We start from the raw sequence: 19633 nt of genomic DNA on the forward strand, positions 1-19633 counted from the left end.
ATTTGTGAGATTTTTTTTTTTCGTGTACCTGAACAATGAATGGAGTGTACCTTGTACTTGACGAAATGCTATACTACGCCATATGAAGATTTAAGCGCAGCTTTTGAGGCTTTCTTCAATTTTAGGTTTTAACAATAAACAGTTTGTATTTGAAAATTTGCAAACTGTTTGTATATGACCAATTCTTTTATTTTATGATATGTTAAGAAAACAAAAACATGAATCATAGGCATGATGGAATAAAAAAAAACAGCTAAACTTTGCGTGCATATGTATTAGAGACATCGGGTCGTCCATTCGTTCAGCGACCAGCGTACATGCTCGTCTTACTCAAACTAAAAAAATAAGGGCTCCCGCAGTCGCTGTCTGGGTTCCATTCAGTTCGCATCACTCTTTAGTCGAGAGCGCATCCGGAGTTGAATTTTAGTGAAAAATTTGAATAATTAACTTTATATCCGCTGAGATAGTGACAAAGCGATTATGTGTAACCATTGAAATAATATGGCATCGATGTGAAGCTGTGGAAAACATATGCATTTGAATTATTCCGCAGACCAACCCAAGGAAAGTGATCGGTTATAAAAAAAAACTAATTTAGCCTGCAGCCACCATGTTTGATGTGTTTGGCTCCGTTAAGGGGCTTCTGAAACTCGACCAAGTATGCATCGACAACAATATTTTCCGACTGCATTACAAGGCAACGGTTGTGATCCTGATCGCATTTTCGTTACTCGTTACATCTCGCCAATATATTGGCGACCCAATTGACTGCATCGTTGATGAAATACCTCTGAATGTCATGGATACATATTGCTGGATTTACTCAACTTTCACCATACCGAATCGTTTGACTGGTATTGCGGGTAAAGATATTGCCCAACCGGGAGTCTCTAGTCACGTCGAAGGTGATGAAGTGAAATACCATAAATACTATCAATGGGTGTGTTTTGTGTTGTTCTTCCAAGCCATGCTGTTTTATGTTCCACGCTACTTGTGGAAAACTTGGGAAGCTGGCCGCATCAAGATGTTGGTGCTTGATCTCAATATGCCGGTGGTGAACGATGAATGCAAAGATGAACGCAAGAAAATTTTGGTTGACTATTTTATAGAGAATATAAATAGTCATAATTTCTATGCGATTAGATTTTTCATATGTGAAGTGTTAAACTTCATCAATGTGCTTGGACAAATTTATTTCATGGATTTCTTCCTCGATGGCGAGTTCTCGACGTACGGCAGTGATGTGGTCCAATTCACCGAGATGGAACCGGAGGAAAGAGGCGATCCGATGGCTCGGGTATTCCCCAAGGTGACTAAATGTACATTCCACAAATATGGTCCCTCGGGAAGCGTGCAGAAGTTTGATGGCCTTTGCGTGCTACCTTTGAACATAGTCAACGAAAAAATCTATGTATTTTTATGGTTTTGGTTCATCATTCTGACTATTCTGACTGGAGCATCACTGGTATATCGTTTTGCCGTTATTTTCATGCCCAAAATACGACTATACTTGTTACGAGCAAGATCTCGCCTGTCTGATATCGTCGATATAGAAACAATTTCATCCAAATGTCAACTAGGAGATTGGTTCATTTTATATCAGCTGGGCAAAAACATCGATCCTCTGATTTACAAGGAAGTTTTGAACGACCTTTCTGAAAGGCTTCAAGGAAAAGAAATGGTGGAACAACCATGATTAGAAAAGAAAGAATAAAGATTTTCAGAAAACAGGTTTTTTTCGATAGACAATCTCCCTCAGATGAAGTAAAATAAAACTAATAAGCAGCTCACAGGAATCTGCCGGACAATCAATCCAACGGAAGGTAAGTTGAGTTTGTGTTATCCAGTAAGTTTTGGCACGAGTACATTCTTCCTACATACATATGTATAGGTGTGTATGTAGATTTTCCTCTTAGACTTTTTGCGTTATAACTCTTTATATAAGTACAAAATAAAATGGACGACACTTGCCCATCGTATTGATGCAACACGAACTTTTCAAATCTTAAATCTTGAGTACCTCTCGAATGATAATCTTCGCTAAGCCACTGTGGTGCGCTCTTATTAATACATTTTTACTTTTCAGGTTGCAATTGTAGAGTACAGCGGAGTGATAGCAGATGTCACAAGTTATGCACAACAGACGTCTTCCAAAATGTCATGATTTATATCAACAACTCATCAAGTATTGAAAAAAGGCTTTTCCTGATCGACAAAATTTTTTATCATGTTAAAAAAACGAGATCTACTTTTTTAAATATAACATTCCGCAGTATATTCCATGAAAGGCACTGATTAAACTATCCGATTGATTGAATAATGCTGAAGATAAATGCCATATACAATCATTCAACGGAAGCTAGTGTAAGACAACATTTTAATGAAACTTGAATCAAAATTTTTCTTTTTTTATTTGTCCAAAAAAATTATACAAATAGCGAGGCGTGTTTCCAACGGCTGTATTACTGTTAGAAGGCAAATGTGATGAAATTACCGATTAAATTTTAGAGAATACCATTTCGAACAATTGACTTAACTTTTCAAGGCATGGTCAAATGCTCAGCATATCAGAAACACAAAAATAAACGAATGAATAAAGACGAATTAAAAATCAACAATCAATCGTTATGAATTAGGAAAATATAATAGATCTGATTCATTGAGCATTTATCAACAATTGCGGAATGTAATAGCATTTTAACTCTTATATTGTAGTACACGATCGACAAAATATTTCACATCAAAATAAAGTTATTCAAGTAGGAGTACAATTGCTATTTTGTTAAAACTGAAATCCGAAAGCCTGATTTGACTAATTTTATTCTCACTGAGCCTGGTGATCTCAATACCTTTTTCGAATTCTTCATTATTTTAAAGTCAAAATTTGTGAGGTTTGTGACTCGTTATAAGCTAAAAATATATCCTTAAAATAAACTTGCTTTCAAACTTCAAAGGGCTGGGTGCTATTGTATGGTTTAATCAACGATCAATCAAAATTGAAATAACAATGGAAAATTCGAAAGTTAAATAGAACGAAGAGATTAACCACCGTAATGTTTGTATGTTAGGTGGATAGAAGGTTAGTTGAAGTTAGGTTGTTGAAAATGAACGGGTAGAATTTATTTAGAAGCATGTCCCCCCTTTAGATGTCCCTACTAAAAAGGACATCACTTTTCACCGCTAAGGCCGACACATTAAAGTTAAATAGAACGATCCGGATATCTTGGGCGAATGTAATATGTTTGCAGATTTTTCAGACGTTTTCAATGTGTCTTGGGTCCTGGTATAGGCACTCTAGTCCTGGTTACCTGTAAATTAGACGAGTAGGCGTTACTTAGGCAGCTTGACACTAAATATAATTTCATCAGCAGCGATTGGAGCGGAGGGATTAACTTTGGCTAATTTTTCCAAGCAACAAAAGTCTTCCCTGAGTCTAAAAGGGTCAGGTATGTAAATATAGCTCAGGTGACTATTTCGGCGCAAGGCTCATTGAAAAGGACCTTCAATTTTTCCATGCCCGTCTTGCAGCAAATCAGGCTAAAAAAAAAGGAATAAAAAGTGCCCTCTAGGTCTATAAAACAGTAGTATTTGTTATCTTATCGTCATCTTAATAGCTTGCTATTGAAAACATCAACAAGATGTAACTTAAAAACATCAACGACACGTTGCAAGTTCCAATGCTGATCATATTTATTGAACCAAGCATGACATTTTGTTGTTGCAGTATGCGTCACACAACACTATGTTTATGGTATTTGTGCGAATGCTGTAAATGGGTAAGGTTAAATGAAAAGGTCAATTGAATTGTATACATCTTATCTGCATAGGCATGTGAGAGGAGGTTGATTGAAACAGCTTAAATTTGATGTATGGCAGCATCAGCTTGTGCTTTTGTAATAGCGCTTTAGCAGTTGGTCATTTGCAAAAAAAAAATGAACTACATACTATATAAATGACCCGCAAAATGCACACTAATCGACATCGAGGACAATACATTTGACCACCTGATCAATTTTAATTAAAAAACTGGATGCACGATCGCAAAAGCAGAATTGACTTCGCTGAGGAGATTTCAGAATTTTCAGTTGAATGGAAAAAAATCAAGAATGAAAAACTATGCGCTTCTGTAAAAAAATACAGAGATTCATGATTCTAAACTAAGGAATAAACTGTTCATGAAGTAACGTGACATGAATCGATGTCACTCTGATTGTGGAGTACGTATTTTGGAGTATATAATTTCAGTCAGTTTCATCATTAATCCATGCTTTGAATTAGCATCGAAAGACAGGTACGATTGAAACGTGGATGTGACAGTTAGAAATGTTCACAGTTCACACCCATTTATTTCGTACTTGAACGGATGCCGTCGTGTGTGCCTGTTTATGTACGTAAGAGATGAACTCCATTGGAATATCTACTTGAGGCTGGGTCTGTGTGGGTCAAGCGAGACCAGTCCTATGTTGCGGGTTGCGTGTCTGTCGAGCAAAGGGCATAAGAGACTTCATTCATTCTTCGAAACGAGCCAGTGATGCCAGTGAACAGATTTTTGGCCTCAAAAGTGCTGTTAAAGGTGCTATGAATTTTTTCAGTTTATTTTACAAACATGAAACTTTGACATCTTGGTTGCCTTATATATCTAAAATAGTTTTATTTGACGTTATGATTGGTATGAAACACATTTTCGTTCTGGTATTATTCATGTTTTTTGCAATCAAATATTAAATCATTCGATTTACAAAATTCTATCTGAGTTTTGAAAAATTATATGTTTTATGATCATTTGGCATCACAGATTCCGGCTCGAATGACCGTAATCGGCTTATTATCGGATGTTTTCCTCTCAAATTGTTTTACAAAATAAATTATTTTTGATTAATTTTATACAGATTTTGCAGCTTAACATGTTTCCATAAAGGCATCAACTATACCCAGCTGTTCCTCAATGAAAAGGGTATAAAATAGAATTGATTCTGGGCACGTATGCTAGCACCGTGCGGTAATGGAACGTACATATTCCACACAGAGACAAATCTGCCCCTAGAGCAGAGGTGCCAGGTGTCCTGATTTATCAGGATTTGTCCTGATTTTCGAGAGACCGTCCTGATTTTTCAAAAACTCTCGAGTTGTCCTGATTTTTGGATATTTGTCCCTAAATTGTCCTGATTTGTCCTGATTTTCATAAAAACTTCTTAAATATGATCGAACTTGTAGTTAAACTATGATAAAATCGAATAAATAGGTTATAAAATAGTTTAGCTCATTAAACAGATGGTAATTTTTCGATTCAGATGATATTCAAAGTGTGTTTTTCAATATGAATTACCGGCCAGCCAAAAAGCTGCGTACTGATGTTGCATGAATCAAGGTGTTTACAGCATCTGTATTGCGCCTTTGTTTATGCAATCTAAACAGAAATCCCTATTGTTTTCATGGATCAAGGGGTGTCCTGAAAAATCCTGATTTTTAACTTCGCGTTGTCCTGATTTTTGACGAAATCACCTGGCACCCCTGCCCTAGAGAGACAGTTACATGAATTGTTAAACGTTCCACTGAAGCTGATGTTGAGTATAGTGGAAGCAAGTAGTTTTAATGCGGAATGCTGTTTTTTATTCAAAGGCCGAAAGATCACTCTTGCTCGAGCAGTGAAAGATAGAGGAGATCATTCTACGCAGCCTCCGATCATTCGCTTGAAAGATCTGTGTTCATTCAGCTATGAAACTAGTAGTGATTTAATTTAGGTAAGTGGAAGTTTGGTTTTTCCATTCATATTCACGATACATTGCTTGTGATTCTCTTGTTCAAATCATTGAGGAACCATCCTCAACTGAGGAACATTTCAGAAATTATTCATTCGGGAAAAGTCGCGATTTCTCAGACGAGTCATGATAAATAAAACTAGTAAATAACTGTATAGTGGAATCTTCATTGCAAAGATTATATTTTGTCTTCCTATGCCATTATTGGCATGAAAAGCTTCTAAATCTAGTAACAGAAATGTATACATTGATTGTGAATGGAGTGCGTTTGGCGCAGTATCCGATAAATAAAACTTTTTTTATTTAATAAAATAATACCCAATTCTTCTTTTTTTCTCTTTCAGAAAACACTTATACACTTACTCTGAAATATAATGATATTATAATCAACCCTGGTGCACCTAATATATGAAACATAATGTATAAGTTGCTTGGCGGTTTAAAGGCCTATTTCAAGCGGCAAGAAATCACAACTGACAATCCAATATTTCGGCTCCATAACAGTTTCACAACAGCATTGCTTCTGGCATGTAGTCTAATCATAACAGGGACCCAATATGTTGGACAACCAATCAGTTGCATTGTCAATGGCATATCGCCACACGTTGTCAACACATTCTGCTGGATATCGAGCACGTTCACAATGCCAGATGCTTTCAAGAGAGAGGTAAAATTTGCGATACGAAGTACAACTACCATTCTTCTAAATTCAACAAAAATCAAAACATTCTAGGTTGGACGAGAAGTAGCACATCCTGGTGTCGCAAACGATTTCAATGACGAAGATGCGAAAAAGTATTACACATACTATCAATGGGTGTGCTTCGTGCTTTTTTTCCAGGTACTTACACTATTAATTAAACTACATTAGGCATATAGTAAATCGAACAGGGCTTGTGATATAGCTCAGTTGGCAAGTCTGTTGTCTCCTGAGCCGATGTCCGTGAGTTCGAGCCCAAGAGCAAACATCGAACACAGTTGTACCAAATAAGTTTTTCAATAACGATCTGCCAACTGCACCGTTGATAAAGTCGCGAATGCCATAAAGATGGTAAAACGACTATAATCTAAACAAAAAAAAAAAAAAAGTAAATCGAAAGGAAATAGGGGTTCAGATAAGCGATGGGTAACCTCAAACGTAATGTTCAAATCAAAAGTTACTAGAAAAAAAAATACATCAATAAAACAACATTGGAAATACAACTACTAAATCTATGAACACAACACGAATAAATACATGAAATTAAAAAATCAACATCTGAAATAAAAAATCTGATATCTAAAGTAATATATAGCCAGAAAACAAAATTTGAAGTGAAAATTTGAGATCTGAATTTAAAAAAAACAATAAAATAAAATAAATTGAAATTAAAATCTGAATCTGAAATCTAAATCTGAAGTCTAAATCTGAAATATAAACTTAAAATCTGAATCTGAAATCTAAACTTAAAATCTGAATCTGAAATCTGAATCTGAAATCTGAATCTGAAATCTGAATCTGAAATCTGAATCTGAAATCTGAATCTGAAATCTGAATCTGAAATCTGAATCTGAAATCTGAATCTGAAATCTGAATCTGAAATCTGAATCTGAAATCTGAATCTGAAATCTGAATCTGAAATCTGAATCTGAATCTAAAATCTGAATCTGAAATCTGAATCTGAAATCTGAATCTGAAATCTGAATCTGAAATCTGAATCTGAAATCTGAATCTGAAATCTGAATCTGAAATCTGAATCTGAAATCTGAATCTGAAATCTGAATCTGAAATCTGAATCTGAAATCTGAATCTGAAATCTGAATCTGAAATCTGAATCTGAAATCTGAATCTGAAATCTGAATCTGAAATCTGAATCTGAAATCTGAATCTGAAATCTGAATCTGAAATCTGAATCTGAAATCTGAATCTGAAATCTGAATCTGAAATCTGAATCTGAAATCTGAATCTGAAATCTGAATCTGAAATCTGAATCTGAAATCTGAATCTGAAATCTGAATCTGAATCTAAAATCTGAATCTGAAATCTGAATCTGAAATCTGAATCTGAAATCTGAATCTGAAATCTGAATCTGAAATCTGAATCTGAAATCTGAATCTGAAATCTGAATCTGAAATCTGAATCTGAAATCTGAATCTGAAATCTGAATCTGAAATCTGAATCTGAAATCTGAATCTGAAATCTGAATCTGAAATCTGAATCTGAAATCTGAATCTGAAATCTGAATCTGAAATCTGAATCTGAAATCTGAATCTGAAATCTGAATCTGAAATCTGAATCTGAAATCTGAATCTGAAATCTGAATCTGAAATCTGAATCTGAAATCTGAATCTGAAATCTGAATCTGAAATCTGAATCTGAAATCTGAATCTGAAATCTGAATCTGATATCTGAATCTGAAATCTGAATCTGAAATCTGAATCTGAAATCTGAATCTGAAATCTGAATCTGAAATCTGAATCTGAAATCTGAATCTGAAATCTGAATCTGAAATCTGAATCTGAAATCTGAATCTGAAATCTGAATCTGAAATCTGAATCTGAAATCTGAATCTGAATCTGAAATCTGAATCTGAAATCTGAATCTGAAATCTGAATCTGAAATCTGAATCTGAAATCTGAATCTGAAATCTGAATCTGAAATCTGAATCTGAAATCTGAATCTGAAATCTGAATCTGAAATCTGAATCTGAAATCTGAATCTGAAATCTGAATCTGAAATCTGAAATCTGAATCTGAAATCTGAATCTGAAATCTGAATCTGAAATCTGAATCTGAAATCTGATATCTGAATCTGAAATCTGAATCTGAAACCTGAATCTGAAATCTGAAATCTGAAATCTGAATCTGAAATCTGAATCTGAAATCTGAAATCTGAAATCTGAAATCTGAAACTGAAATCTGAATCTGAATCTGAAATCTGAAATCTGAAATCTGAAATCTGAAATCTGAAATCTGAAACTGAAATCTGAATCTGAAATCTGAAATCTGAATCTGAAATCTGAATCTGAAATCTGAATCTGAAATCTGAATCTGAAATCTGAATCTGAAATCTGAATCTGAAATCTGAATCTGAAATCTGAATCTGAAATCTGAATCTGAAATCTGAATCTGAAATCTGAATCTGAAATCTGAATCTGAAATCTGAATCTGAAATCTGAATCTGAAATCTGAATCTGAAATCTGAATCTGAAATCTGAATCTGAAATCTGAATCTGAAATCTGAATCTGAAATCTGAATCTGAAATCTGAATCTGAAATCTGAATCTGAAATCTGAATCTGAATTCTGAATCTGAAATCTGAATCTGAAATCTGAAATCAGAAATCTGAAATCTGAAATCTGAATCTGATATCTGAATCTGAAATTTGAATCTGAAACATGACATCTGAATCTAATTCTTAAATCTGAAACCTGAATCGGAAATTTGAACTCTGATTCTGAAACCAAATGGAAACGATATTTTGCGTCATTTTTAATTCTTTGTCGTTTTTATTCTCATTCTGATGGTGAACTTTGCAGGCTGCCGCGTGTTATTTACCTAAATTTCTTTGGGATGCAACTGAAGGTGGACTGATGCGTACCATAGTTATGGGTTTAAATATTGGAATCTGCCGCGAAGAAGAAAAGTGTGCTAAAAAACAGGCGCTTATTGAATATGTGCTGAAGCGAGTCAGAGTAAGTAGAGAAAAAATTTCGAAAGTTAGTTTAATTTATTTCAGTTCAGCACGTTCGCATTTTTGCATTTACAAAAGGATTTGAATTGAGAAATAATCTTTCATTGTTTGAAAACAAAATAGAAAAAAACATTTTTTAACAAACAATTTGTAACCTTCAAATAAAAGATTTTTTTTTGTGATTCATCATACTTTGCACTTTTCAAATAAAGTTTTAAATGTAGGATTGCCAGATACTTTCAAAAAAAAGCGGGACATTTCACGAAAAAAGTGGAACATTTTAGAGACTTTGAAAATCCCTAATTTTTTTATATCCAAGTACATACAGTACTGTTCATGAAAATAAGGCGCAAGCGCAAGCGTACTTTCCTTCAACTTTAAACATCCATGACTTTTTACTATATTGGTATACAATATCTTTGGATATATTCCTAGCATAATATCAAAATTTTGCAGGATGATTTTAGAAAAAATTTAACAAACATAAGTAAAGTGTTTGAATAGTTGTATAGCTCGATCAAAATTTACGTGAAGTACAATACTTCGAACCAAAAAATACGATTTCTATTGAAATTAAAAAAAAAATAGCATTTGAAAATTATATTTCAATACAAAAACTTTTTTTCAAATATGAGATTTTACTTTTTAAACTCGAAACAATCATTCCATCTTTATTTTTAATTTTAATTTTGGACAGAAATTTATTTTTTGATTAGTGGGTGGAGAAAATGTTGTACATACTCACAAACCGTCTAAAATTCAATAAAAATCGCATTTCCTAGTTCAAGCCTAACATATTTTACCTCGCGTGTCTTTTCATTTAACCGATAGAACTTTTCGAAAACTTGACCAATGTTAGATTTAGTTATCAAAAATCATTCAGCAAGATCTCGATAATATTATTATGATCTTTCTGAAAGACATACTGCTATTTGAATGGTTAAAGTCGAAAAAGTTAGATTCTCGTAGAGTTTCTGTATCAAAAATAACTTAAATTATAATAACGTGATAATTGATCTAAATTTATAAAAAAATGAACTAAAAAAGTCATCAGAGTAAAAAATTGAAGTTACAGTGCGCATTCTTTCCATTTCCAATGAATTATGAATGTACTGTATACCTTCACCCAAAGTTGTTCAGATCAAGTAATAAAAACTGGATTTTGCATAATTTATTTTAAAACCTTGAATACTCTATAAAACTTCCATCCTTTGTATACTGGCTCTGTAGTCGAAAATGTTATAGTTGAGATTTAGAGGCAATTTTAAACAAAGAAACCGACTTTTCTGAACAATTTTAACAGTCGGTTTTTATAATCTACCAGGTGGGATATAAGCTTATTGAATTAAACTCGTTAATTCCTCCATACATTCAAAACAGAATAACTTTCATCTTTTTAAACATATGTTTATTATCCAGTCAATTATTTCATTTATCCTGTTTTGTCTTAAAAAGAATTTTACTCTTCTTTTTAAACCTATATTCAAAAATCTAAAGAGTAGGGTAAAATTTCATGTGACACTTTTGAGATTCTGTCGAAAAATTCGAAACTTTAATCACCTGGAAGCAACTTCAAATGACATTGAATGATTTTCAATAGGAATTGAATTATAATTGAAGCTGGTCTTAATCTATATCAACGTAAATCAGGGATTTGTAATGGTTTTCTTAGAACAAAGTGGGACATGTCCCGTATTTGCGAGACGGATGGCAGCCCGAATTTAATGGAACCACATTCAATTGAAATATTTCGTTGTAAAACCAAAGTAATGCGTAGTTAGTTTTGACAACAAACACATAATTTGGTGCTGTATATGAAACACATTCGTCCTAGCTGTTAGTTCGAACTGTGAAAATAAGGTGGCGCTGCCTATGGAATCTTATCGCTTGCGGATTGTGTCCTGGATTATAAACTTCTAAAAACTGCACTCTCGTACTCAAATCAAAGCGACGTCAAGCGGCCGGCATTGAGACTAACAAAATGCAAGCTGAAATAAAACAAGCAGACATGTAGGGTAAGGGACTTATTTTGGATCAGGTACATATTTTGAACCACCTTACAAGGTTTTCCCAGTAAATCTCCCACAAATAAATAAATCATGAAACATTTGATCAAATATAGTTCAAACCCGGACTTCAACTATATTTGTTCATTTTTTTTCATGGAGAGAAAAACTGGACAATTGTTGCAACTTGCAAGGTTTATAGCAGTTACTTTCGTACACAATGAGGGATTTTCTCGGGTTCAATACTGTATTGACGCGACCCGAATTTCTTACACAAAATTGTAGATCATGTTGTAGGATGGTAAACAATCCATTTGAAACATAGTTAAGTTGAAAAACTCCGTGCTTCAGGACCTACAGGCATACCGTTCCCTTAAACCTCCAAGAATAAGTGTTCTTGGATTAAATCATGATCCTACATTTAGGATGAAAAAATACTTCTCGCCTGTTAGGAATATGTTGATTAAAACAGTGGTTTTCAAAGTGGTCCCTACAACCGCTGATGGGGCACTCGGAGTCGACAAGAATGTGCAATGTTTTTTTTTTTAGGTTTTATTTTTGACACTTTACCAGCATTATGGCATTCGTGTCTAAATGTGCAATGTGTAAAGTATGGATGCTATGCTCCATCTTCATAATGAATAGATTTCTTCAGCTGTATAACTATTCGGACTGATTGCTGAAAACTAATGTTCCATCTTTTAGGAACTAACCATTTTCAAATTGAGAGTTATAAGTTGAAGGCGGCAATTTCAATGCTTTGATAGCCGAGTAGGAAGTTAAACAGGGTATTAGACAATTAAACGTGCATTTGATGAAATCTGATGTTTTTAGATTTGTACAATTCAATTCCCTTGGTCAATTCAAAACTTTTGAGTTATTGTTGATGTGTTCAATTCTACGATCTACAGATTATGAGAAAACTAAAGCCGTTTAGTACTGCGAATTAAAACAAATGATTTGTAAGGATTTTTACATTAATCATTCATTCATGATTATTAATGGAATAATTATGTCCAAGGACTATAAAAATCGCTCACTCATCGAAACGCACATGAGAATGCTTCGCCGCCGGCTCGCTATTCGTTTGTGCTCAATACAATCACGAATAGCAACACAAACGATTCTACGATGGCAGTTTCTTTGTTGCTCGTTTAACAAAATATTCATGAGCGAGTCTGAGCAACGGGATCACGAGAGACTCGTATTTGCTTCGTGAAAATTTAGATACCAAGCTTGCTGTTTGTTTAGAGGAGTAAGTACGTCAGTTCAAAAGAAAAAGAAAAAGAAAAAAAGAATCTTTCGGCTCCGTACCGTACCATCCGGGCACCGATCGTTTGAAGATTGGCTTGCCCTACACAAGTGTACACTGTTGCTGTTGATGTTATTGATGTTCCCTCAAGCTTGTAGCTTCAAAAAGTGACGCACATTCTTCCGTAGGAAGAAATAATAACACCACTAGCATGAAGGAAATGTATTCTTTTGGCTCGGCATATTTGCCTGAAAAGAATAATAACATCACTAACATAGATTGACTCTACCGACAGTATGCACACTGTTCTTCTTTTTTTCAATTCCTGTTGGCCAACGCTGTTGAAAGCCAACACGGCTTGGCGTCAGTATTGTTGCTGTTAGTGTTTTTTTAAGCTCAAGCTTCGCAAAGGGACGAAGATTTTTCCACGGGAAGAAATAATATCATTACTAACACGGCTCATGAGCGGGTTGGTAAAAATTTTCACGAACCCGCTCGCTGCTACGCAATCGTCGGGTTGATGCTCAACTTTGTGTGCGAAGAGGGAAGCAAAATAAAAAGGAATCAGGAACCTTGTTCGTGTTTTTGTTTTGGTCGGGATTGATTCGTGAGAACAGGAGATTCTCGCTCACACCTCATTCGCGTTCCACGACATTCTTATGAGCAAAAATCGGAGCGATGCAGGTTCCGTCGCTCGTATGAATGAGTTTTTCAATCCTTGATTATGTCCAAGAAAAGAAAAATTAAAACAGAGCTCGAATAACACCGTTTTCATAACATTATAAAATGAGTGATTTCGGTTTCAAGATGATAGGTTTTTTGAAAAACACAAAAAACTATTAGAACATTCAACATTTAAAAAAAAATAATCATAAACATTGTGAAATTGAAATGAATTGTGAAAAGCACATTCATTCAACTGAAAACATGCAGAGTGAGTCTTCAACGATGTGTCTTAGGCGGCATCCATAAATTACGTAACGCAAAAAATGCCATTTTTTGACCCCCTCCCCCCGTATGTCACAAATCGTAACGCTTCGACGTACCCCCCTATGAAAATTACGTAACGCTGATAATTACCCCCCCCCCCTCTTCTCACGTTTTTAAATACTGATTTTCAAAGTTAAAAAAAATTTATCGTAAATTTTTTAACGTTCTTCAAAGTGGAATTAATATCTATCCAAATCGCTTCTTAGTACTCATTGATGATAACTCTCTCATAAAATAAATTGATTGTCTTATTACGAGTTGCTCTGTGTTTGTTAACTGATGATCCACCTTGTTCACTTTATTTTGTGACAAGAGCATAGCTTGTTGTGCAAGATATAATCCACTTAGTAATATTCGTCAAAATAACCAAAATTGAATTTTTTAAATCAATTGAGAAAAAATAGTAAAATTTCCGTCTTAAGGTTGAATTGAGTTCTTGGGGGTAGATGTACCTCATATTCGGTTTTGCAACGGTTATTTCATGGATATTCAAAACACATTTTAAGAAATCTACCTATGAATCTTAAAAGAGGAAAGGTTACAAACCAGTTTCAATCATGTTACAATCAGCTTACAAATTTTAAACTGATTTTGGTTTGCATATCATCCTACAAAAATTGCATGAAATAAAAAAGCTGCAATGAAGCTGAAATTTAAAAAAAAATCGTTACGTAACGATGAGCATACCTCCCCCCCTCCCCTTTGTCACAATTCGTAACGCTAGAGCTTACCCCCTCCCCCCCCCCCCTAGGAGCGTTACGTAATTTATGGATGCCCCCTTAGAAAGTGTTTTTAGGAATTTCTAAGTAAATAAGGATCGAATATATCATTCTACTGAAAAGTGGTATAATCTTTAAAAGGGGTCGTTTGCAAGATTCTGGAAAAGATAAAAAAGTTGTTATCATTTGGAGATAACAAAAAAAAGGCTAAATCTATTCAAGAATCGTAAAATAATGTGATCCAAATAATTTTCGTTATAGGATGAATAAGCATTCAAGGGCATTTATTTTTAATTTCTATTAGTTAATACAAACTAAATACAAAACGATAAACTTTGTAAATAATCAAACCTTTAAAAAGGCTAACAAAACTTACAAAGCTTACAAAGCAAACATAGGCCAAATATGTTATATTATAATAATGATTGAAAAGTCAAACGGCTCATTTTGATTGGTGGCTCCTCCGGTGGCTTCTCCGATGGCTCCTCCTGACGATGAGGCTGCTCCTCTTCAACGCTTGCTCGATCTCGATCGTCGCCTTTAGTACACGACGTATTTGCACCTGTTGCAGCTCGATGACCTTCCATGGCGATTCCAAACGATTTTCCAGTGGCTTCCGGTCCGACGACCTCCCAATCGATCTGGCCCGACGATTTTACATGACTTTAGTTTCGATGCTCTTTCTGCAGCTCGAAGCATTCCCTCCGCCTCAACGCATTTCCTGAGGTCTAACGCCTCCCAGTGGTTCCAGCCCGACGACCTCTACTTGGCTTACCAGTAGGATGTCCCAAAATTGCATAACTTCTGGGAATCTGGGGGCTTACCCTACAAATTGTAGATTAGGATGTGCAGAACAAACTTTTGTATGGGGCCGACTAAAAAAAATCATGTTTAGAGGTTCCGCAAGCCCGATCTTTGAAAAAAGTCCAATTTTAAAAGATTTGATTTTAAATAAATTCTGAGTCCAAAAATTTTCATAAAATTTATATATTTTATATTTTTTTAATTTTGTTTGAGTTAAATACTACACGTAAAAAATGAAAAACGAGCCAAATTTGCATCAAAATGTAAAACAAGCAGGCTATTTCCAAGAAAAAAATTTTTTTGGTCCAAAAATTATGGATTCAACTGAGCAAAATGTGTGCAAAACGCAATGAGTAAAATGTACTCATTGTGTGTTAATGCTAACACCACCAACCCACAGGAAGGGTACTATGTATGCCGTGACCGAGACTCGATCTCATGACCTCTGGCTTAGAAGACTTGAACGCTATCCTCTAGGCCACGGTCGGCGGCTAAATTCCCAGAAGTTATGCAATTTTGGGACACCCTACTTTCCAGTCTTCGGGTGAAATATTTGTCTCAACTTAGGCTTTAAGAAAATTAATCATAAGAAATAATCAGCTTGTGATGAAAAAAGTTATTGATGAAAAAACAGTATTTTTCGTTCCTCCCGGGCAATATACCTTAAAATTTTATTCACGTTTGAGACTCAAGCAACCCCTCCCTATGGTCAGATCATCCTGAAATTTGGCATGTGACCTTAAGGTAAGCTAATAAATAATTTTGACTTAGAGTGAGTGAGATTTATCATGTTTCATTGTTCCTATACTATGATAAGTGTACTGCGGTTCGTTAAATTATTAAAAACTGCAAAAAATACTGTTATGGTAAAGTAGCCATAACTTCTTCAATTTTCAACCGATTTTGATAAATAACCACTCGAAATCTTTGTTTTAAATTGACATTTAAGCACAAAAGTAAATCAGATTTTTTAAATGTTACCATCGAGTCTAAAACTTTCGCTGAAACAAAATTTTCTCTAAAAAAATGCGTTTTTTTGTATTTTTTTTCTATCATATAGTCACTAATATCTACAATACTGTTGATCATACGCAAAAACAGTGTTCAGATGATCGATAGAAAATTTATTCACCTTCAATATGCAAAAGAGGGATTTCAAATTACTGTTATGCCGTCCGAGATATTTTAATCTAAGTACAAAAACTGTTTTTATTTTTCCAAAATTTCATATTTGGAGCATAACTCAAAAACGGTTCTACTGAGATTTTTTTGAATTTCATTTTCGGATTCAGGGCCCAATTTTACATTAAAAATATAGGGCAGTCAATCAAGTTCACGATTTTTTTAAATTTTGTAAACTAGTGTTATTTATTAATTATGTGTATGTTGTTATTTGTCCCATCGATTGCTACGATCAGACAAATCTCAACAATAATGTGTTAATAGTGTTAACTGGTTTTCCTTTCGAATTCGGATGATTTTTTAACTTTTTTTTCCATGCGGTTACATACTTTTATCCCACTAAAATTTTGCGATAAAAAAAATAAAATATGTTAAACACTTAGTTTTTCAGAAAAATAACTTCATGATTAAAAAAAGTTAAGAAGTTTCAGTCAGTGTAGATTATTTCATAAAACATCCTTTTATATGGTAAATAAGCTAAATTTTGGTGATAATTGTCAATAGTGACGAACCTTTGTCACCGGCTGTACGTAGCTTTCTTAGGCGGGCACATAACAGCGTCACGATTTGTGACATAGGGATCGAAATTATGTTTTTTTTTGCGTTACGTAATTTTGGGATGACACCTTACATGTTTTTAAGCTTAGGAAGTGGAGGATATTTAAATGAAAGATTTATAAATTTTTGAGCTCATTTTGCCTTTATGAGAATGACACAATTCTAAAGTTGTTTAGTAACTTTGCAACAGCACAGCAGATGTCAATTTTAACGGCTTTTTTATGATAGCATACGAAATTTAACAACACTTTCTGGATTTTTTTTCGAGATTTACATCTGTTCATCTGTGATTGAACAGACTGTTTTCTATTTATCGTTTATTTTTCATTAGTACCTGAGATAAAAAAAAAAAAAATGTTGATTTTGAACATTGAAACATATTTTTTTCACCAACGTTCATCATAAAACACAGTTATCTTATCATGTTGAGCATTCTTACTAAATCATAAATTCTTTTTATTTACAGCGACACAAGTTATACGTTTTGCGATACTTCGGATGCGAAGCATTATGCTTCGTAAATATTGTTGTTCAATTATGGTTGATGAACAAGTTCTTCGATGGAGAGTTTCTCTCATACGGCCTGAGAGTTATGCAATTTTCAGATCAGCCACAAGAACAACGTTTCGATCCCATGGTTTATGTTTTCCCGCGAGTTACGAAATGTATTTTCCACAAATATGGTGCATCAGGATCTATACAAAAACATGACTCTCTTTGCATATTGCCACTCAACATCGTGAATGAAAAAACCTATATCTTCATCTGGTTCTGGTATATTATTTTATCAATCATGTTAATCGGATTGTTGATCTACAGGTAAGGCGTAGGATATTAACACCACACAAGTTTAAACATTATTTGTAATTCGATTTCAGAGCAATGATCATATTTATGCCATCATTCCGTGTTTACCTGTTAACCACAATCAACAGAATGGTGCCACGAGAGGCAGCTCAGGCTATCGCGAGCAAGACAGATTTGGGAGATTGGTGGATAATTTACATGCTCGGGGGAAATTTGGATGCTCCCATTTTCAAAGATGTTGTAGCAGAGCTTTCGAAGCAGATGGAACCGCCTCATAAAAATGGAAAACAGCGTTTATAAAGACATTGTTAAAATGTTAAGCAATAAAATTTCTAAAGCCATTCCATACAAAGTGAACTGCCGTGTATCGTGCAAATGCATACCTACTCACTAGAATCTGTCTAAAATGTTCCTCTCAAAATTTTCTGTTTTAATCATAAATATAAAAATATGTTTTGTACGTTTTTACTTAGTAATAAGAAAGAAAAAATCACTTTTTTTAAATATTGATAATATTATTAATAACAATTATAAAAATGCACATTAAATATACAAGATTTACTTTTGTGAAAAGCCTTTAAGTTTAAAATGTATAGAATTGATTCTAAGGGTGGTAGACTAAAAAGAAGTTTTAATACGATACTAGCTGATACCGCAAGAATTACAAAATTCAATAACCAGAAACAAATTGGTTTTGTGCACCAATATTTTTAACCATCTCAATTCTTTCACGTCATTTTGGCAAAAGCAGTGAACAGTAGACTGAGTCGGTTTGGGGTCATTTTTGAATTTTTCAAACCCTGGGGCCTAAAAAGCTTAGCCTTGGTCCAAAACTCATCCATGATTTTTTGCAGAATTTTCAAGTAACGTGAGTAAATTTGTACATTTAGGTTTGTATGGGAAAATTGAATATGTTGTACTGAAAAATCAACATCATTTTTGTTTCTTCTGTGGAACCGCGCCAACTGACAATTTTTGAGCCAATTTATTATATTCCGAAATGGCTTCTTTTCATGCTATACTTCGCGAGACTCCAGGAGTGATGTCAATTGAACTTGTTATTTATCAATGCGAAAAGACATACCTCTGTTAAACAGCTAATAACTTTTTTGCCTAATCAATTTTCGCAAAAACTGTCAGTTGGCTCGGTTTAACAGAAGAACAAAAAATGATGTTGATTTTTCAGTACAAAATATTCAATTTTCCCATACAAACCTAAAAGTTCAAATTTACTCATGTAACCGTTACTTAAAAATTCTGCGAAAAAACATGGATGAGTTTTGGACCAAGACGAAGCTTTTTAGACCCCAGGGTTTGAGAAATCCAAAAATGACCCCAAATCGACTCAGTCTAGTGAACAGTCCATTTGATCAACCCGTTACACAAAATTTAATATCTAGGATCGATTACCCGTCCTCGAAACCTAATGCCCTCATCTCAATCAATAACGCAAAAACAATTCCTTGGGCCTTTACCCATCCCCCATCAAGATTCTAAACGAAAATCTTTATTTTCTTATTTAATGATCCCGCGTCGATTCTTCGGCGCATATGGCCGTTATAGAAGACCTCCAAGTCAACCCAGTTAAGATTTTCAACGAAAGTTCGAATTTCGGCGGCAAGGCTTCGCCGCCACGAGCTTATGGTTGCCTCTCTTTCGATGTCCTTCTGGATTACACTCGAGCTCTCAGCAAATTTCGTTCACATGTTTTCGCAGGGTATGTCCAATAGGATGTGTCTAATTGTAACTTTTCCGAATTTCAAAATGCTTGTAATCTGAAAAGTTTTCCTTTCTGGTCAAAACAAACGACAGAATTTTTCCAGATTTTTAAATTGGGAATTAGGTACCCGGGTTTTGATTTGAAATTTTGTTTGGAAAAACGC

General features: G+C 34.4%; 2 protein-coding genes across 2 annotated transcripts; both read left to right on the top strand.

Annotated features, from left to right (window-relative positions):
* The first annotated feature begins 348 nt into the window (after positions 1–348).
* Positions 349–2771, top strand: LOC129756667 (innexin inx2). The gene is made up of 2 exons (XM_055753594.1): positions 349–1823; positions 2087–2771. The coding sequence occupies exon 1, from the start codon at positions 611–613 to the stop codon at positions 1694–1696; it is 1086 nt and encodes a 361-aa protein (XP_055609569.1). The 5' UTR covers positions 349–610; the 3' UTR covers positions 1697–1823; positions 2087–2771.
* Positions 2772–5558: 2787 nt separating this feature from the next.
* Positions 5559–18298, top strand: LOC129754208 (innexin inx1). Its single transcript, XM_055750111.1, has 6 exons — positions 5559–5741; positions 6104–6426; positions 6493–6600; positions 9278–9433; positions 17410–17762; positions 17822–18298. The coding sequence occupies exons 2-6, from the start codon at positions 6178–6180 to the stop codon at positions 18048–18050; spliced, it is 1095 nt and encodes a 364-aa protein (XP_055606086.1). The 5' UTR covers positions 5559–5741; positions 6104–6177; the 3' UTR covers positions 18051–18298.
* Positions 18299–19633: the final 1335 nt, after the last annotated feature.

The sequence above is a fragment of the Uranotaenia lowii genome, chromosome 3 (genome assembly GCF_029784155.1).
Source record: "Uranotaenia lowii strain MFRU-FL chromosome 3, ASM2978415v1, whole genome shotgun sequence".
NCBI lineage: Eukaryota > Metazoa > Arthropoda > Insecta > Diptera > Culicidae > Uranotaenia > Uranotaenia lowii.